The sequence below is a fragment of the Megascapheus bottae genome, chromosome 16 (genome assembly GCF_031878675.1).
Source record: "Megascapheus bottae isolate mThoBot1 chromosome 16, mThoBot2.hap1, whole genome shotgun sequence".
Classification (NCBI taxonomy): Eukaryota; Metazoa; Chordata; class Mammalia; order Rodentia; family Geomyidae; genus Megascapheus; species Megascapheus bottae.
The window spans coordinates 20121566-20140944 of NC_143524.1; the positions used below are offsets into that span (position 1 = coordinate 20121566).

At 40.9% G+C, this 19379-nt stretch overlaps 1 protein-coding gene across 1 annotated transcript in view; it reads left to right on the plus strand.

Moving 5' to 3' along the window:
• Pamr1 (peptidase domain containing associated with muscle regeneration 1) overlaps window positions 1-19379 on the plus strand; it is a 77470-nt gene that overhangs the window by 44440 nt on the left and 13651 nt on the right. The window contains exon 6 of the mRNA XM_090348918.1: window positions 1805-1912. Coding sequence (XP_090205044.1) covers window positions 1805-1912 — 108 coding nt within the window. The remainder of the gene's footprint in view (window positions 1-1804; window positions 1913-19379) is intronic.

Here is a 19379-nt window from a genome sequence, read left to right on the forward strand (position 1 = left end):
TCATTATTATGAGGTTTGAGTAAAATTACTCAATAATAAGGACAAATACTGAATAATAAAGACAAATGTTCCATGGCATTTTGATGATTCAGGCTCCATAGGAGTCTGATATATGCATCGCAGTGGTAGATGTAGGACAGAATTCCTTCAATCCAGTCTATCTCCACTCCCTGTGAATGGGACCCAGCACTGTGGCTCTTCCTTGCAGGCTGTGCCATGGGCCCCTTCCCACATTATGTCCCACAGCCTGGGCTGGCTTCGAACTTTAATCCTAAGAGCTTAGCCTCCTGAGTAGCTAGGGTTATAGGCACAAGCCACCAGTGCCTGACTGCTATATTTTAAGAAAGCTGTTGCTTCCTCTCTTTTCATAAGACAAGTATTACATGATGCTTTGGGTTAGAAATGTTGCGTACTTCTGTTTTGCATGACTTTGATCCTGTGACTAGAATGTCCTGTTTATATTTGTATCTCACTAGCACCTTCCATGGAGCCATATGAATTTGTTAAACGGAGCCAAGGGATATATTTTCATACTGGCATCAATGAATGCAGGAATGGTGGATAACACACATATACCCGTTTTTTCCAGTAGACTTGAAAAATTATCCCTAAGATGCTCTGTCTGTCAATTGCAGGCCCTGAGGTCCAACAGGAAAGACCAAATATCCAATGCATTCTTGCAATTTGGCAGTGCTTAGTAGAGAATTGAACTGAGTAGAGAATTGAATTGCAGGGAGGAAATCTGGCTCATTACCATTATATCTAGGTATTACCTCAGCTCAACCCATATTTATTTAGTTAAACACACAGAAATATCACAAGGGCTAACATTTGCAGCAAGGATGTTTAGAAATTCGCGTGTGTGCGTGCGTGCGTGCGTGCGTGCGTGCGTGCGTGTGTGTGTGTGTGTGTGTGTGAATGTGCTATGCTGGTCCTGGTCCTGGAGTGCTTTTTTGCTCAAGGCTAGTGCTCTACCATTTAATCCAACAGCTTTTACTTTCAGGGTTTTTTTTGTTTGTTTTTTCTTTTTGTTTTTTTGATTTTGCCAGTCCTGAGGCTTAAACTCAGGGCCTGAGCACTGTCCTTGGGTTTTCTCAAAGCTAGAGTTCTGTCACTTGAGCCACCACTTTCGGCTTTTTTCTATCTATGTGGTACTGAGGAATTGAACCCAGGTTTTTGTGCATGCCAGGCAAGCACTCTACCACTAGACCAAACTCCAGGCCCCCTACTTTCAGATTTTTTGGTGATTAATTGGAGATAGGACTCTCATCTACTTTTCCTGCCTGGCCTGCCTTTGAACCAAAATCCTTAGTTCTGAGCCTTGGGAGAAGCTAGAATTACAAATGTGAGCCACCGGTGCCCAGAATTGTTTGTGAATTTTTGAATATCCCTTTAATGGTATCACAATGATTATCTTCTGGGGGCTATCACTCAGTATCAGGGTGCTGAACTTTCATGAAAACAAAACAAAACAATGCAGTGCTCTAAAACTATCCGAGGATACTTCCAGAGTCTGTATGGGAGACACACAACCTAATACTGCTTTTAATCACCGCAATGCCTCTATCTCATTTGCTTCTCAGATTGGAGATACCCTCCAGAATACTTTGGAGGGGCTGCAGAAATACTAATTAATATCACCAACACTGGAAATTTTAATGAATTCTGGTTCATAGATTTTCCAGTAGTAGCGACCATGAATTCAGTAAAAGGAATACAAGATGGGGAGAAGCCAAGTATAGACTGTGGTTGGAATTTCTGGCTTAGAGCATGGCAGTGACACTAAGGGATAATTTTCTTCCAGGGTGCTCCTCCTCCCCCTGTTTCCATGATGGTACATGCGTCCTTGAGACAGCTGGGTCTTATAAGTGTGCCTGTCTGGCTGGCTACACCGGGCAACACTGTGAGAATGGTGAGTATGCCCTCTGGGTCCTGGGGTAGCTTGGGGGCAGCTGGTCTTGATATCTTGGTATACTTTGTGAATACCCCATTGAGTGATCACCCCTGTGTGAGCTTGTCTGCTGCTACCTATGTTTGCCATTGCCATTTCTAGCCCTTCTGTGAGAAATGACTCTCAAAAAGACACAGTGCTCTCTAAGAATATCCCATGTTCAAGAATATTAAGAAAAACTTAATAGTCAAAAGCCACCACCATTAAATCCCTGTCCATCCTAAGTTCTGGATGTTAAAGTTACCCTTCCAGTACCATTCTTGGACTCTAGCAAGTAACTCTACAGTTGGATTGAGCATGGTAAATGTGTAGGGCGATCGGGAGCCTCAGTTTCCCAATGACAGGTTAGGTTATACATTTTCTCTGGGTATAGTTATTGATAGCATCTTCTTCCATGCTGAAAGCATACCCAGTTAGATAACAAGTGACATATAAGATGAAGTCAAGTGGGTTACAGACAAACCCACCCACCAATGTTAACTGAGGGACCTCAATGTACCAACAAAGGAGGAAATGAGGAGAGCTTGTTTTGTCTTTTTCTGAAGGAGATTATTTTGTGCAGATGATATAAGCTCCAGACTTCTTTAATAGTTCTCAAGCACACCTGGAACAAAATGGGATGTGGGAGGTGGGACAGGGGAGGAGTTGTAAAAGGAAGTCCTTTAAACTGTGCAATGCCACAGCTCTTATCTCTAGTCTTTCTTTGAGCCTCTTATCTGAGCCTTATCTCCTTTTTTTCTCCTCTCTTCTCCTCCCCTCTCCCTCCTTCCCTCCCTCTCTCCCTCTGTTCCCAGGACCATGTCCATGCACATGCTTTACTATGGATCACAAACACTCAGCTTCCAAGTCATATCTTTTTCTGTCATTTTGAGATAGGATCTCAGTATGTAGCAAAAGCTAGCTTTGTTTCTATATCCTGGAGGTCCTTTCATTTAGCCTCATCCTATATGGCCTTGTGTATCTTGGTTTTGCTCTATTGTAATCCTCTGATAGAAGAGTTATGACAAATGAGGGAAACCATTGAGCCTATGTTCCTTTGAGTCTGGCTTACTTCACTTAATATCATTTTTTTCCAAGTCTTTCGGAGCTATATAATGTGTGATTGTTGTTCTTGATGTACTATGTTATTTCTCATCTCTTGTGTTGTCTCTTGTTTATCTCATGTTATTACAGTATCTTACCTTGTTATCTGATATATTGTATATATGTTTATGTGAAATAGGATAGGGAAGGAGGGAAATCAAGACGAGGGGAGGGGGTTGGAAGAGAGAAATGGGGACAAAATCATGAAAAAGGGTAGCAATGTTTGTGAAGTAATGCATCTATCTGGCGAATATAATGTAACCCTTCTACTAATTACAATTTTGTTTTAAAAAAGCTAGCCTTGTACTCTTCCCCCCTTAGCCTCCTGAGTGCTGGGATTGCTGGGTATCATTACACTTAGCTGAGCCATTTCTTCATTGTCCTATTGGTAACCCAGTTCTCTAGTTCTTGTCCACAGTTAAAAGCAGAGCTTCAGTTGGGTATAGTAGCTTGCAGATGTAATCCTAGTTTCTTGGGAAGAAGATGTAGGAGGACCACAGTTCAAGACCACCTAAAGAAAAAGTGTAAGACTATTTGGAAAAAAGCAATGACTCAACAAACTAAAATTAAAAGGACTGGAGGAGCTTGATCCAAATGAAAGACTCTTTACATAAGGCCCCTATTTCAATCTCCAGTACAAAAAAAAAAAAAGCTCTCAGTAACCACCTGGGGTCATCCAAGAAATAACTCAAAAAGATGACTCACTTTGAAACAAGCAGAAGTTTCCATTTGCGTTCTTGAAAAGGCAGAGCACAATCCTCTTGATGTTAGATTCATGACTTTGCCAGAGGAGAGAGAAACTAGAACCTGCTGAGTAGAGACATGCATGCGACAGAGTATATCCTTTGTCTGTGGACATGCCAGTCCCCACATACAGTAAACCTGCAATTGTTTAGCACAGCCCTCTGCTGTGTTGCAGAGGGCTGTATCACTGGCAGAGAAGAACTTCAACACCATGGCCAGAAATAATTTCTTAAGGCTATCTAAGAACCAGGACCACATCGCCATGTATGACAGCTGTCCTAATTTGAGAATGACAATAGGTGTCCCTGTTTGCCACTGTCTATATGGAATGAGATATAAAGAACAAGAAGAATTGAAGTTTGGGGAAAGGGTTTTTGAGAGAGATCGTGTCAGGCAGGGCTCCCCAAAGCAGATCCTGAGATGGGTATATGTATGACCATCAAGTTTTAAGCTCCCTGAAGAAAGAACATTGGAAGTGGAGATATTGGCCTATGGAGGGAAGATGCCAGGTAAAGGTACCATAGCAGGGGGCAAAAATCTCAGCCCCATTATTCAGAGGTCATGAGAGCTTTCATGTCAATGTAGGCATCAGAGCTGGGCAGTCTGTTCTATTCCTAGGATACTTAATCATTATCTAAGGCTGCCTTGGGGGAGAAAGATGCCGTGGATCCAGGATTCCCAGCTTTCTGTGCAGGTAGGTGGTGCATTTCTATTAGCTTTCATGCAGACTTGTGTAGAAAAATAGGGAGAGGAGAGAGAAAGAGGGAAGAAAGTTCTCTGGCTTGGCACAGCTTCTTCCCAGGTGACTAAGCGAAAGACACAGAAAGATGATGCTTTCTGGTCCTTTCCTCATTTGAGACTGCTGTTTGGTGTGCAAGGCAGACTGCACAAATGTGGCTTTTTCTTTGTTTCAAGAATTTGTAAATTGGTGATTCTAGACATGAGCAAATCCAGAACTTGACCTTTTAGGTTTGGACAGCAAAGAACACAAGGGAAGGCTAGTTCTTGATAAGCTAATTGCATACTATTGGGGCTTTGATCAACAAAAATAAAATTAGAAAGAATTAAAACATCACTACGTGAGCCCAAATATCTTTCATATTAGGAGAGAAAAATAAATTGTTTCAAAAATTAGGACTAAAATGTGTATGGGCAGTTTGTGAGTCAAAAATGAATGCCTCAGCATTGTTATTCTATTAAGAAAAAAATATGGAAAAAAGCAAAATAAGTCATTTCAGCTAGACACTGATGGCCCATGCCTGCAGGCACTCAAAATACTGAGATCTGAGAATGGTGGATCAGAGCCAAACTGGGAAGACAAATCTAAGAGATTTTAACAAAAAGCTGCAAGCAATGGTCAGACTCAAGTGGTCGAGTATCCCCTTTGAGCAAGAAAAGCAAAGCAGAGTGCAAGGTCCTGAGTTCAAGCCCCAGAACCAGCACAGCCAAGAAAAGGCATTTTACATTGATCCACAGCTTGAGTCACAAGCTATCTCCAATCATTTTAAAATACAAACACAAGCTTGGGATGTATGTAGTTCCATGGTAGAACGATTAATTCCTGGCATTGCAGAAAAAAAATCAACAAGCAAACAAAAAAATAGCAACAACAGCATATGACTTTAGAACATAAATGGGCAAAAGAAGTTTTCTTTGCCAATTTTCAAAATAGAACAACCCCCCTCATTCCTGGATATCTGATGTGTCATTTGCTAGCATGGAGGGGTGGGTGGCTGCATGCTTATTACTGTCTATATAAGATCAGATTTTTTTTCCCCACAAGGAAAATTGGCAGGAGTTCTAACTCAGTGGGGAACGCATCATGAAAACTAGCTGTGGTAGTTTACCTTGTAACAGCTGAAAAACTCTTCGCTGATGCCCCCAGTCCCAAGCAATCTGTCAAGAAGAGAAAAAGAAAGAGGAAAAAAATAGATTAGCTGCTTTTCTCATGGGGATATCAATGAACAGGAACAATTTCCCTGGAGAGAATTCTTTTAAGATTAGGAAGAAACCCGAGCAAGCATATCCAAAGTAGAATAGGCACTTTTTTAAAAATAGAGTTAAAATCCAATATTAATGAGAATTCTGCCTTCCATTTTTGTAACAGGAACTCTGATGAACGATCTGATCTAATGGAAAGATATTCCTTTCTCTCCCCCTTCCTTCCTTCCTTCCTTCCTTCCTTCCTTCCTTCCTTCCTTCCTTCCTTCCTTTCCTCTTTCTTTCTTTCTTTCTTTCTTTCTTTCTTTCTTTCTTTCTTTCTTTCTTTCTTTCCTTTCTTCCTTCCTTCCTTCCTTCCTTCCTTCCTTCCTTCCTTCCTTCCTTCCTTCCTTCCTTCCTTCCTTCCTTATGCTGTCCCTGTGTTCTTTTGCACAAGGCTAATGCTCTACCATTTTGAGTCACAGTGCCCTTTTGGTTTTCTGGTAGTTAATTAAAGATAACTTTCACAGCCTTTCCTGTCCTGGGCTGGCTTTGAGCCACAATCCTGAGACCTCAGTTTCCTAACTAGGATTACAGGCATGAATCACTTGTGCCAGGTTTGTTTGTGTGTGTGTGTGTGTGTGTGTGTGTGTGTGTGTGTGTCTGTGTGTGTGTGTGTGTGTGTGTGTGTGTGCCTGTGCTAGAGGCCAATTGTGCACTTCCTTAGCTCTCCCATTCAAGGTTGGTGATCTACAACTTGAGCCACACCTCTACTTCTGGTTAATTGGATATTGAAGTTTTACAGCCTTTCCTGCCTGGGCTGGCTTCAAACTTCCATCCTCAGATCTCAAATTCCTGAGTAGGTAGGATTACAGGCATGAGTCACCACCAATGCCAGATTTGTTACTCATTTTGGCAAATGAAAGATTTGAAGCAGAGAATAGGAGACTGTGGTCCCCATTGGTTTTAAAACTATGGGAAGGAGTCAGATCTGTATGTTTCCATGTAGTTTGTGTCAGATATGACTCTTCCCTTGCCTCTTGGCAAAACTCCACATGACTGATGATCTTTGATTATCACAGAATCCTCTCAAAGGTCTTTCCTTCCCAGGTAAGGCTAGACCTCTCTAGTCTAAGTGAGTCTTTGATATAAGCTATTTTCTACTTCTTTTATAAACATGAATATGTAAGAATGGGAACGGAATAAGAATAGGTTTTCAATTTAATTGTGGAAGAAATATATACTCATAGATCATCACATATAGCATGTTTCTTCTGGTTCCCAGTAGAGCTATTGTTAGAAATCTTGGGTACATTCTTTCAGACTTTGATGTTCAAACCTAAGTTGTGGTTACGTGATGATTTTTTAGATGAGTGATTCTCAACTGAGGGCAACCAGTTCTCAGGACCTGTAGCAGTGCCTGAATATGAGGTTGGTCATGAATGTCTAGGTGAAGCTGGCATCTAGGGCACTAGACATTGAGGAACATTGCCTACTATAATACCACAGCAAAGAGTTAACTTGCCCAACTCTCAGTATGATGTAAGATTCAGAAGTCCTGTTTCAAACAAAAATGGATTCAAGGGTTGGGAGTTTGGCCTAGAGATAGAGTGCTTGCCTAGCATGCAAGAAGACTGGGGTTCAATTCCCCAGTACCACATAGATAGATAGACAGATAGATAAATAGATAGATAGATAGATAGATAGATAGATAGATAGATAGAGATATAGAAAAAGCTGGAAGTGGTGCAGTGGTACAAGTGGTAGAGTTCTGTCCTTGAGAAAGCTCAAGGATAGTGCTCAGGCCCTGAGTTCAAACCACAGGACTGGCAAAAAAAAATGGATTCAAATATGCACACCAATGCTCAACATATTGTATCACCCAAGACATAGATCAGTCCTGGTTGGTCTGCTTCATTTGAAAAAATAAAAACAAAAAGGATTTGTTGTGCATTCCATTCTGTGGATGAATGTGTAATCATCTTATTCCTTAAGAACTGATACTGTTTCTTATTTCATTTTAGTTTTTGCAATCATGAAGAACAGCTGCAATGAATATCCTTGTGTATTCTTCATTTGCACACAGGGAATTATTTTGTAGGATGAATTCCTAGGTGTTGAATGGTTCATGTGAATGGTAGACAGATTTAAACTTTTGTGAGCTATAGAACTAGAACTGTGGCAGTTGTACACTAGTCTTGAACAAAATAAGTACAAGGCCCTGGGTTATAACCCCAGCACTGGCACACAAATAAAATAAACATATACGAGCCAGTGACAAAAAAAAAGTCACTCACAGATGTTACCATGCTATGAAATGGGCTATTTTGTATTAAAAGCGGTCATCAAATAAGAATTGGGACCTGCCATTTAGAAACTAAGGAAGGTCTATTTTTGTGAAACTGGAAATGGATTTCTTTTGAAAAGATAGAGTTCATGTACAGCCTTTGGAGGGGAGGTAAAGAACGAGAAGCAATGAGTAAAGCTTAGCTTAGTCTTAGTGGCCAAGAGGGTGTAAGAGCCTCCGCAGGCCTGTTTTCAAGAGCGGATACCCCCAGCCTCACCTTCCTGAAATTATTTCCCAAGGACACTACCCTCCCCTGCTGGTAAATGACCTCAGAAGCTCAGCAAGGGGAGTGGTCCCTCCAGGCCAAGCCAGCCCTCTTGCCAACCCCCTCCTCGACCTCCAGCCTCCCTGGGCTACCATGTAAGGAACAAGGACGGCCCTTCTTTCCTCTGAAGTTTCCTGTTTCTTTGTATAGAATACAAGGACAAACTAAGTCCTCTAGTAAATGGTCAGAACCTTGTTTTGAAAAAGTGGAGAGTGAGGGATTCACGGCCTGCTCCAATTTCCATGTCGCCTTTGTTCCTCTGGCCCAGTTGACAGAGCCGGGGGTCCCCTTTGAATTCTAATGAAGGGCCATGAAACAGGCTAAATCTTGGGGCAACGTGTTCACACTGCGAGCTCTGATGCGCCTTTGAACAAAACAAATCGGTCTCCACCAATTAAAGAGGAAAAAAAAATGGTGACTCTGGATTCATTGGGGATTTAGAGTCTCCAAATGTTTCCCATTGGCCTGTCCCAAGGACTGGGAAGAAAGGAGGCAAAATGAGAGGCACACTTTATACTTTAGCTTCAAAGGGACAACCGCATTTCTCATTAGAATAAGAGATGAGGAACTGAGCAACCTTATGATTTGAATGGAAATATTAGTTCTGGTGCTATGGGAAATGTAGGAGACAGAGCCCCAGTGGGTGGTAGTTACTGATTCCTTTGCAGATAGGTCAATAGGGTGTTATGGGCTCAGAGATCTCTTGGGTGAGGTATTTTAGTTTTCCGTTTCCTTCCTTCCTTCCTTTTTTCCTCCCTTCCTTCCTTCCTTCCTTCCTTCCTTCCTTCCTTCCTTCCTTCCTTCCTTCCTTCCTCTCTTCTTCCTGTCCTCTTTTGTTCTCTCTCTTTCTTTCTTTCCTTCCTTCCTTCCTTTCTTCCTTCCTTCCTTCTTTCTCTCTTTCTTTCTTTCTCTCTTTCTTTCCTTCTGCCAGTCCTGAGCTTGAACTCAAGGACTAGGCCATATCTCTGAGCTTTTTTGCTCAAGTTTAGTGTTCTACCATTTGAATTGCAGCTCCACCTCCAGATTTTTCTGTAGCTAATGGGACATAAGAGTCTCATAGACCTCTGCCAGTCTTCAAACCATGATCCTCAGATTTTAGCCTCCTGAGTAGCTAGGATTATAGGCATGAGCCACTGGTGCCTGGTGGGTGAGGTGTTTTAAAAATTAGAATTATTTGCTGCTTTTTTTTCTTTTAGTTCAAAAGATCTTGTGTTACTCTTAACACATGAAAGACAGGTGCATCTTGGCATGTCTCAGCTGTGCACCCCAGACTGAAGCGCTTTGACTCTGTGACTAGAAGGACATGGGGAATGACACCAAGTCTCACTTTACACCCATGGCCTTAGGCAAGTAACTGGACTACTGTAAGCACCTGTTATAAGTTGAGAACAATAATATCATATAGCCATCAGGGTGTTTGTGGATATAGAATGTGATGATCCGTTACTCACTTTAAATCACAATTATTTACATATATTAATTATACTTTTCTTTGTGGCTCTGAGGATTGAAGCAAAGGCCTGTAGCTTCAGCGGCACTCTCAGAGTCCCCTTTATATTTAGTTTTTGCCTGGGTTGACCTCAGATTTGTAGTTCACCTTCTAAGTAGCTGGGATTATAGGCATGCACCTGTTATTAGACACACTGCAGTAATACAACAGATGCATAGATTGTGCAAAAATGTCTATTCACCATTCTTCTACCCTCTGTTTTTTCTTTCCCTCCTCACTACTAGTCCCTGATAGTTTTCTATGAGTCTGGTCATATACTTTCACATCATCTACTATTATGAATATGATAGTCATTATTAGTTTTACATGTAAGTGAAAGCATGTGATGCTTGTCTTGCTGTGTCTGGGGTACCATGATTCTCAGTGCTGCTTCAGGTTCCCAATCAAGGCCATTTAAACATGTGGCAAAAAGCAGAGGATTCTCCAGATAAAGTAGGAAGACAACAGTACTGGTCTCTACAAAGTGATGACATTTAACAAAGTCATAAGACTTTCTAAGTTTCTCTTGTGACTGACTTTCCTAGTTCTGTGCTACGCTCTTAGTGTATCACACAGACAAGAAAGATGTAGATTAAAAAGTCAACTGGATGCTGATGTTATCATTGTCATAAGGAAATTCTGGTATCAGAAGGCAACACTTCCATGGAGCGTGTTTAATGGGGAGTCCTTGCAGCCATGACTGCTTGGTTAAGAGGCTCTTAGAAAAGATTCACAGAGTAACATTTGGACACTACAGGGAAAGTTGCCAAAGCAACCCATTATTTGATTATCTTCCATTTTTTTCTCAAGGGTTTTCAGTAGTCACTCTCTTAAGATATGATGGGATGTCTGATTGTCATTTTGGAGACATGGGCTTCAGGTCATCTTTTATGTTGTTTGTATTTTTTAATTTGCATAAAAGGGAAAGAAAGAAAAGAAGCAATCTGGTTTTAGGAAGATGTGAGGATTATAGAATTGTCATGGAGGACAGTCCTGGGAAGCCATAGTTATTACCATAAACATTTGGTAGCCCAGAGCCTGGTGGCGTCCTAGCTGGCAAATTGCTCACTTCTGTGCATTATCCAGGATTCACAGCTCCTCATCTTCCCCGAGCCAGAAGTGAGTGTCTGATATCCGTGTTCATGTATTCCTGGGGAAGACATCCATTAGATTCAGATCCAGATAACTAAATCTGTCAATGGACACATCAGGAACTATCTGTATAGTTTGTGTGTGTGTGTGTGTGTGTGCGTGCATGTGTGTGAGCAAAATTTTTTTTTAAAAAGCATGCCTTTCATTTGGACCAATTCTTGTTGGGTGAGCCTGAATCTACACAGACCAAATGAAATCTGCGAGGCTTCACAGGCCCTGTGGCCTCCTCACTAAAGCTGTTTCTTGTATAACAAGGTGTTTTGAGTTGTCATGATAGGGGTGTGTTTTGCTTGCCAGATTATTTTGTCATGAGAAGCATTCCTCTCAAATAAGGTCAAGTCAGGTGAGGTCATGTGAGCTGTCCTCCAACCTGACAACCTCCAAGAAAATGGGATGGGGCACCCCACAATATAGAAAGAATCAAGCTCCTGCTTCCTCTGCTCTGCATCCATCTGCCTACTCCTAGCCAAGACAGATGGATTTGGCATATGAAGTCACAGAGGCAGGATTTAATACACCAGGCAGATTGTATTTGGGTCCTGGGTTAAGTGGTAGTACATTAGAGCTGGGATAGACTATGTACCCACTGAGAATAGAGGAAACTGAGTTCAAAACGCAGAGCAGCGAGAGCTAGCAGAATTAACTCCTGATAGAAATAAGCATCTCTGCCATCATGGACCTGAGATGAGCTCCAGAGCCTGTACAGAGGCACCAAAGCCAGACAACAGAGGGTTTCTTTCCTATTCCTCCCTTGTTTTAGAAGAGGAAAGCTTCTTTGTATAATCCAATATATCTTGTTAACATACTAAATGCAGCAGTAACTATTTTCTCTTCTTTCTCCTCCTCCTTCTCCTCCTCCTCCTCCTCCTCCTCCTTCTCCTCCTCCTTTCCCTCCTCTTCCTCCTCCTCTTCCATGTTGACAGGATCTTGACATGAAACCTACATTATCCTCAAACTCATGATCCTCCTGCCATACTCTCCTGAGTCTTAGAATTCTAGGTATGCACCACTGTGCCCAGATTCTCTGTTCTTAATATAACCCTGGCTCTGTGCTCCGCATGGCACTATTTAATTGAGTTCACATTTCATGTAGTACTTTGACCATCTTTACTTTGTAGATTCATCCAGTAACATTTAAGTAACCATTAAGTACTAGGTACTCGGGAAATAAGGCAGGGCTGACTGCACAGTGCCTATTTTGTTCCCTCCTTTTGGAAGAGCCATGGAACAGTCCTGCTCTTTGTTCTTTTCTATCTCAGAGGAGAGAATCATGTATGGTTCTGGGAAGCAACTTTCTCTAGCAAGATAATAGTATTGGTGGCAATGGGGATTATAAGATACTTTATTGTTGTTTGCAGTCAGATGAATTTGAACTTCCTATTCTCCTGCTTCATCTTTCATAGTGCTGGGATTACAAACATATGCCACCATGGCACACTTGTACACTGTATGGAATCTCCTGATTTCAATGTGCTGAGCAGCCCAGGACCTTCTTTGCAAGGTTACTCTCTTCATTCTTGGGGCAAAACAACATAATGTCGGGCTCAAAGATATTTTCATAGTAATCATCTCTTTTCTTCATTAATATTTGGTTTTCTCAGTGTCTTCCCTTCCCTCACTCTCGTCCAGTCCCTCCTCTCTCCAGTTTCTACCCACATTTTTGTACTTCACTTTCATCAGTGTCCGGTGAGCTCCACGGCTACACTTTTTATTCTCCTCCACCCTCCCAAAGGTATACATGAAAATACACCATACACGGAGAAAAGACAGAATCATCAAAAAAGAAAACTTTAAAAAAAAGAAAACAAAAATGAGAGATCTCTTGTTTCTACATCTTGGAGTATCTGTCTATCTATCTCTCACATGAAAAATTTGATTATGATTACTATTGGGGGATATATAGCTTCCAGGGTTATTCCTAGTCCTGCAGCTCACTGAAAGACTTTCTGATATCTGGGAAAACTCCAAGAAGACTTTTATTACTTTTCACTTGTAGGTAGAGCATGGTTGTTTCTTACCCTTATGTAGGTTACCCATCAACTCTATCACGTGGGGATATACCAGGCAGATCCTGAATGAGAAACAAAATGACCAGCACTTACTGAAAAATTGACCTGTCTCTTAGGCACAGGCAGTCTCAGCTGTCTAATTAAATAGGCCATCCAAACACTGGAAAAGTAGTGTTTGAAAGACACAGTGTACCAGAGGCCCAAGACAATACTGATTAAGATCAAATAGCTAATTGTAAGCCTCAGCTTCCAAATTGCTGCCGGGTGAATAAATAGCAGTGTGTGCAATCCAAGCATAATTTCACATGGATTGTGTCTCATTCACACCCACAGAGGGCTGGAAAACATCGGTGGTGGGGTGGGGTGGTAGATGCCATTGGTTGGAAAAGGATTGAAAGAGTTCAATGGGGAATCACATCCCTAGCTGTATCATTATTCATCACTGGAGAAGACTTTCATAGGAATAAATTAATATTTGGTTTTATCCAGAAGCACCCAATTCAAATATGAGCTGAACAGGAGAAGGTGAGCAAGAGGTCGGAGGCCATCTGACGGCTGTCTCTGGGTATTGGGTTTCAGTTAAGTCAGGTTTCCAGAATGAACACAACTCCAGTGAGAAAGTTAATGCCTTTTCTAAACAAATCCAAAAGTCATGTCACAAGTTGTTTCCTTGATTTTGGTGATGGGTGATAACGAGTAGATACCAAGCGTTTTCTAAGAATTAAGACTACCATACATCCATTCCCAGCCCCTATTACCAGCTCACTCATGAAGTGACTAACTGTTACTGACTTTGGACCCATTTCCTTTGCTGTAATGCTTAGAAGCTTACAGTGCTGAAAGCAGCTTTCCTTAAAGAGGCAGAATGGTACCCAACTTACTGTTTTGTTCAGCTGCTTATCAGGCTTTCCTAAATATTCCTTTATCAAAAAACTTGACCAAAGAAATATATGTTTTTATGCATGGCTTTGTAAATCACAGTGAGCCATTTCTAAACTCAAAGCGAATGTAAGCAATAATAATTGAAAATAGTTTAGAAGCAGAATGAGAACAATAAAAAACAAGGATGGAGATTTTCTTTTTTAAAAGTGAACTCAAGGGGGCTGGAGTGTGGCCTACTGGTAGAATGCTCGCCTTGCATGCATGAAGCCCTGGGTTCAATTTTTCAGTATCACATACACAGAAAGAGCTGGAAGTGTCAGGTGCAGTGGCTCAAGCCTGTAATCCTAGCTACTCAGGAGGCTAAGATCTGAGGATCAAAGTTCAAAGCCAGCCTGGGCACAAAAGGACCTGAGACTCTTTTTCTCCAATTAACATCTAGAAAATGGGAAGTGGGGCTTGGCTCAAGGATAGGGCAGTAGCCTTGAGCTGAAGAGCTCAGGGACAGTGATCAGGCCAGAGTTCAAGCCCCATGACCCATAAAAGAAAGAAAGAAAGAAAGAAAGAAAGAAAGAAAGAAAGAAAGAAAGAAAGAAAGAAAGAAAGAAAGAAAGAGCTGGAAGTGGTATTGTGGCTGAAAGGTAGAGTGATAGCCTTGAGAAAGCCCAAGGACAGTGTCCAGGCCCTGAGTTCAAGCCTAAAGACTGGAAAAAAAAGTGAACCCATGGCCAGGCACTGGAAACTCACATCTGTAATCCCAGCTACTCAGAGGCTGAGATCCGAAAAATTGTGATTCAAAGCCAGCCCAGACAGAAAAGTCTGTGAGACTCTTATCTCCGGTTAACCACTAAATAGCTAGAAGTAGACCTATGGCTCAAGTGGTAGAGCACTGGCCTTGAACTAAGAAAGCTCAGGGGCAGTACCTAGGATCTGAGTTCAAGCCCTAGGAACAATAGAACAAAGGAAAGCAGAAAGGAGGGAGGGAGGAAAGGAGGAAAAAAGGAAGGAAGGAAGGAAGGAAAGAAGGAAGGAAGGAAGGAAAGAAGGAAGGAAGGAAGGAAGGAAGGAAGGAAGGAAGGAAGGAAGGAAGGAAGGAAGGAAGGGGAAAAGTGAGCCTAAGTCCATCTTGAGATGTAAACATTGCTGGTTTCATTCTAAGCCTGCTCCTTCCCCCCACCCCCTGTACTTAACTATGAGGACTGGGATACTGTTTAATTAAGCTTTCTAAATTATAAAAAATGTTTGTAATGAATGTGGGGTTTGGGGATTATTAGGATGAGAAAGCAGACCCCTTCTGTTGGTTAGGCATGCTGTGCAGACTTCCTTTTACTGCATTCAGTGACACTGATTTGAGCAGAGGACACAGGAGAGTGGGTAATTAGTGTACACTGAAGAACTACTTTTCCTGAAGAAGTGGTCCTGACATGTTCCCTGCTGTCCTTCCCATCACAGACTTCCAACCAAATCATCTCAGCTATCTGACTCTTACTGTGCCATTCTGGTAGGGGAAATAAAGACAGAACTTCATCTGCCCTGAATCAGTTTCGATCTGACTCCTCCAACATCCGTAATTTAGGCTCATGGAAATCCAGTATCATTTTCATAGTTGGAGCCTCCCCACGCCCCACTATTCTGAAAAACAGTCACGTTCCACACACAGCACCAAATTGTGATAGTCCTCTGATGGCAGATAGTAAGTGTATAGCATTCAACCTGAGGAATCCCATTGTTCAGAGAACTTCATCCCTTCTAGTAACAGAGCTTGACTGGAATTGGGGTGGCCTAGTAGTGGAGAGGAAGTAGGAAGCCCACTTTCTACCCAGGTGACCATCCTTTTATAGATTTCCTCACCACGCAGGCGTGCTGAAAGGCAGGCCTAACAGTTGCCTCTCTGAGATCCTATCAATCATAGCAGGACCATGATGGAAAACATGAGAACTCCTGGGCTAGGAAAGCAACAGAACCATCTTAGTCTCATTTCTTTTGCAAAAGACCCCAAGTCCGGCATTGTTTGCCAAATGGTTATTCCAGGAAGCACTCCCAGAACCAGCCCGTAGGGGAGTTGAGAGAGCAAGGCAAGTAAGGGTAGAAATGTAGCATGTGTGTTTACAGCTAAACTCCCAGACTCAGCTTGATCCCACTGCAGTTCTACGGAGTGCAAGTTACCCCTTAAAAACAGGAGTTTGACTTTAATAGTTCTTTACCCACACTGGCGTGGACATTGGTTATCAGCTCACCATTTGCATGAGCTGGTGCTCATGCTTCGGGTTGCCCTCTGAGAGCCAGTTTTGTAAAAAGAGGAGGGGACAAAGCCATCACGGGTGCTCTTGGAAAGTGGAATCATAGTAAACCGTACAGTAATTCATATCATTACCCTGAGATTAAAAAAAAAAAAGAAAACATGGATACATATTCTTTCGATGTACCTACAACTGATTTTTTTTGTTCATGCAAAAACATTCAGTGTCATACTAAACTCAGTATGTTTATGTCCTCAGGCAGAGTCCCTGAAGCAATATGGCAATGTGGTATCTGTTACTAACTATGGAATGTTTTATTTAGTAAAAGCAAGAGCCTGATGGGGCTTCAGGCCAGAGATGCAGATGTTTTAAACTCTCCTTGGGTTTTGCCTGAAAATATCCATTGCATTAAGGAGAAATAAAACATCTAAAGCTCTTGACAAATCAAACAGGAGAATCATGGTTCTTTTCCATGGGGAGATATAAAAGTTCATCAAAAAAGAAAGAGCACAAAGGAACAACAACAGAAAAGATTGCTTTGAAATCTGACCACGGGGAGGAGGTCTGAGGAGATGCAGATGCCCCTGTGTATGCACCAGGTAGATGTCTACACTGGCAGAGACAAAAGCGGAGGGAACAAGTTTTAGAATTCTTGTCAAAAGCATCCTAAGGGAGAATGCAACTTCGGAAAGTGCAGAGAATGAGAGAGACTAATGCCCAGTAGCTGTTTGATATAGGAAGATAATTTTAAAGCTTTGTTGTGTAAGATAAAATACATAAATGTATATATGCTTTGGTTGGTACCATGAAATCTGAATTTACACCTCATCAAGGTAGACATTACCAAAAGCCCAGAAAATGAAGAAGATTCTTGCATTTTGCAAGAGTTGAATAATGGGCTATTGAGATTTTTCTCTTTAAGTTTTTTTTGTTTGTTTTTTGCCTGTCCTGGTGCTTGAACTTAGGGGCTGAGCTGGGATTTCTCAAAGCTAGCGCTCCTCCACTTGAGCCATAGCACCACTTTTGGCTTTTTCTGTATATGTAGCACCGGGGAATCGAACACAGATTTTCGTGCATGCTAGGCGAGCTCTCTGTCGCTAGAGTGATAGTTACTCTAGTGACTAGTCAATGCAGTTAAATTCTTTGTAAATAAGGGAAAGTAAGAGAAAGGGAAACCTTGTGTTATTTCAGTTATTCCCCACACCAGTCTAGCCAAGTAGGTGTTACCTTATTTTATAGATGAGATAAACAAAGCTCGGAGAGATGAATTCCCAGATCCTACTGCATTAAGTAGAAAAAATGAATTTTTATTTTTTGTCCATTTTCCCACAAATAAACATTTATTGAGTATCTATCCTGTACATGTTCTTGACACAGGAGAAAAATAAAGGGATTATTTGAATGCATACTTATTTGATGTTAGCAAACATTATTTTTCTATCAGAGTCTAGGAGCTATATTTATTTCATGGAAAATCATATTATAGGATAATTATATTATTGCATGATTGTGCAATGCATTAAGAGATTTGCATGAGCAGAGAAAAATAAGGGACAAAAGAAGGAATGCTAGGGTATAGATGTTTAACACAGTCTGGTGAATGAGGGACGATTGAGTAATTCTGCTGTATGTTTAAAAATAACAACAAGGGCCAGGAGTTTGGCCTAGTGGTTAAAGTGCTTGCCTAGCATGCATGAAGACCCGGGTTCGATTCCTCGGTACCACATACATGGAAAAAAGCTGGAAGTGGTGCTGAGGCTCAAGTGGTAGAGCTCTAGCCTTGAGAAAGTCCAAGGACAGTGCTCAGGCCCTGAGCTCAAGCCCAGGACTGGCAAAAAAAATAAAAAATAAAAAATAAATAAATAAATAAAAATAACAACAAAAAGTGTAACAAAATAATAATAAAACAAAAGGCTACCTATTATGATATGAAACTAAAAAACGTAACTCAATGTAATACAAACAAAGATGATGACTATAATTATTTTAAAGTATGTTTTTCTAGATATCTCTACACTGGCTACTTTAAATTATGTCTATGAATATCTTTATGCTTATCTAGCCCAGGCTTTTGTGAATTTGTGGGCTGACATCTTTCAGTAGTCAAGGAAAATAATATTAGCTGCTATCTCTTAGTAACTCATTCTGTTTCACCTTTCTCTCTTCCTTCTGAGGTATTGATGGATATGTGTTTATTAATTTTCCCTATAACTCTTCTGCCTTTTATATTTTCTGAGCACTTTCACAGTTTTGACTCTTTGAGCTTTATTCAGCAATTTTTCTTTGAAGCTGTTTTTCAGTAGATTGATATTCTTCAGCTATGTTCACTTTGCTGTTAAGTTTATCCACATTGAGATTTCCATTTGTCATTATTTTCAGTTTTAAATAGTTCCTTGGTTATTTCTCAAGGTTTTCAGTTTTATACAGAAGGTCTCCATCTTATCTTTTATTTCCTTGCACATATTAAGCATAGATAATTTGGGGGTAGTGTCAGATTCATATATTGACAGGTCATTTAGAAATTCGTTTCAATTATGTTTCTTTTGATAGTTAGCTATATAGTCTTCCTTCTATCTTAGCTGGAGCTGAATACCATACCCCGAGTGATTTAAACAACAAACTTTCATTTCTTATAGTTAGACAGGCTTTCTAGTCTAAAGTCAAGGTGCTAGAAGACTTGCTTGTTGAGATTCTGCTTCTCAGAATATAGACGATTCTCTTCTTGCTGTGTCCTCATGTGGATGAAGGAGGGAGAAAAAATTCCTCTAGATTCCCATTTATATGTTTAGTATCCTTATAAATGGGAATCTAGAGGGTTTTTTTTTTCCTTCTGACTTATTCACACTGCAAAGACTATATCCTAATGCCACAACAATAGAGTTAGGGCTTCAACATAGGACTTTCAAGGAACATAAGCATTCAATCTATTTCACATTCCATTGGTCACTAATTTAGAACTATCACTTGACTCCATCCTGATCATATTCCATAAGCAATAGCTTAAAACCAAATAAAAGTTTTCATAGTTCTCCATTCTAAAATTTCATCAAGTTCAAGCTGTGTTCATGATTTAACTATTTTGGAGGGAAGGATCAGAAATAGGGAAATACCATATGGAAAGTACATGTGTGACCTGATTTTTGAAATGCCAGATTATAATAGTAAGAGTGGAATGGTAGAGTATCCCTCAGCCCTGGGTAGAGGTGTTCGTATATTTCAAGTCCATTTCTTTTCTTTTCTTTTTTTAAGGAATTAAAAAAAATCCAAAAATAATTCCAGGAAATGGGAATGTGTAAAATA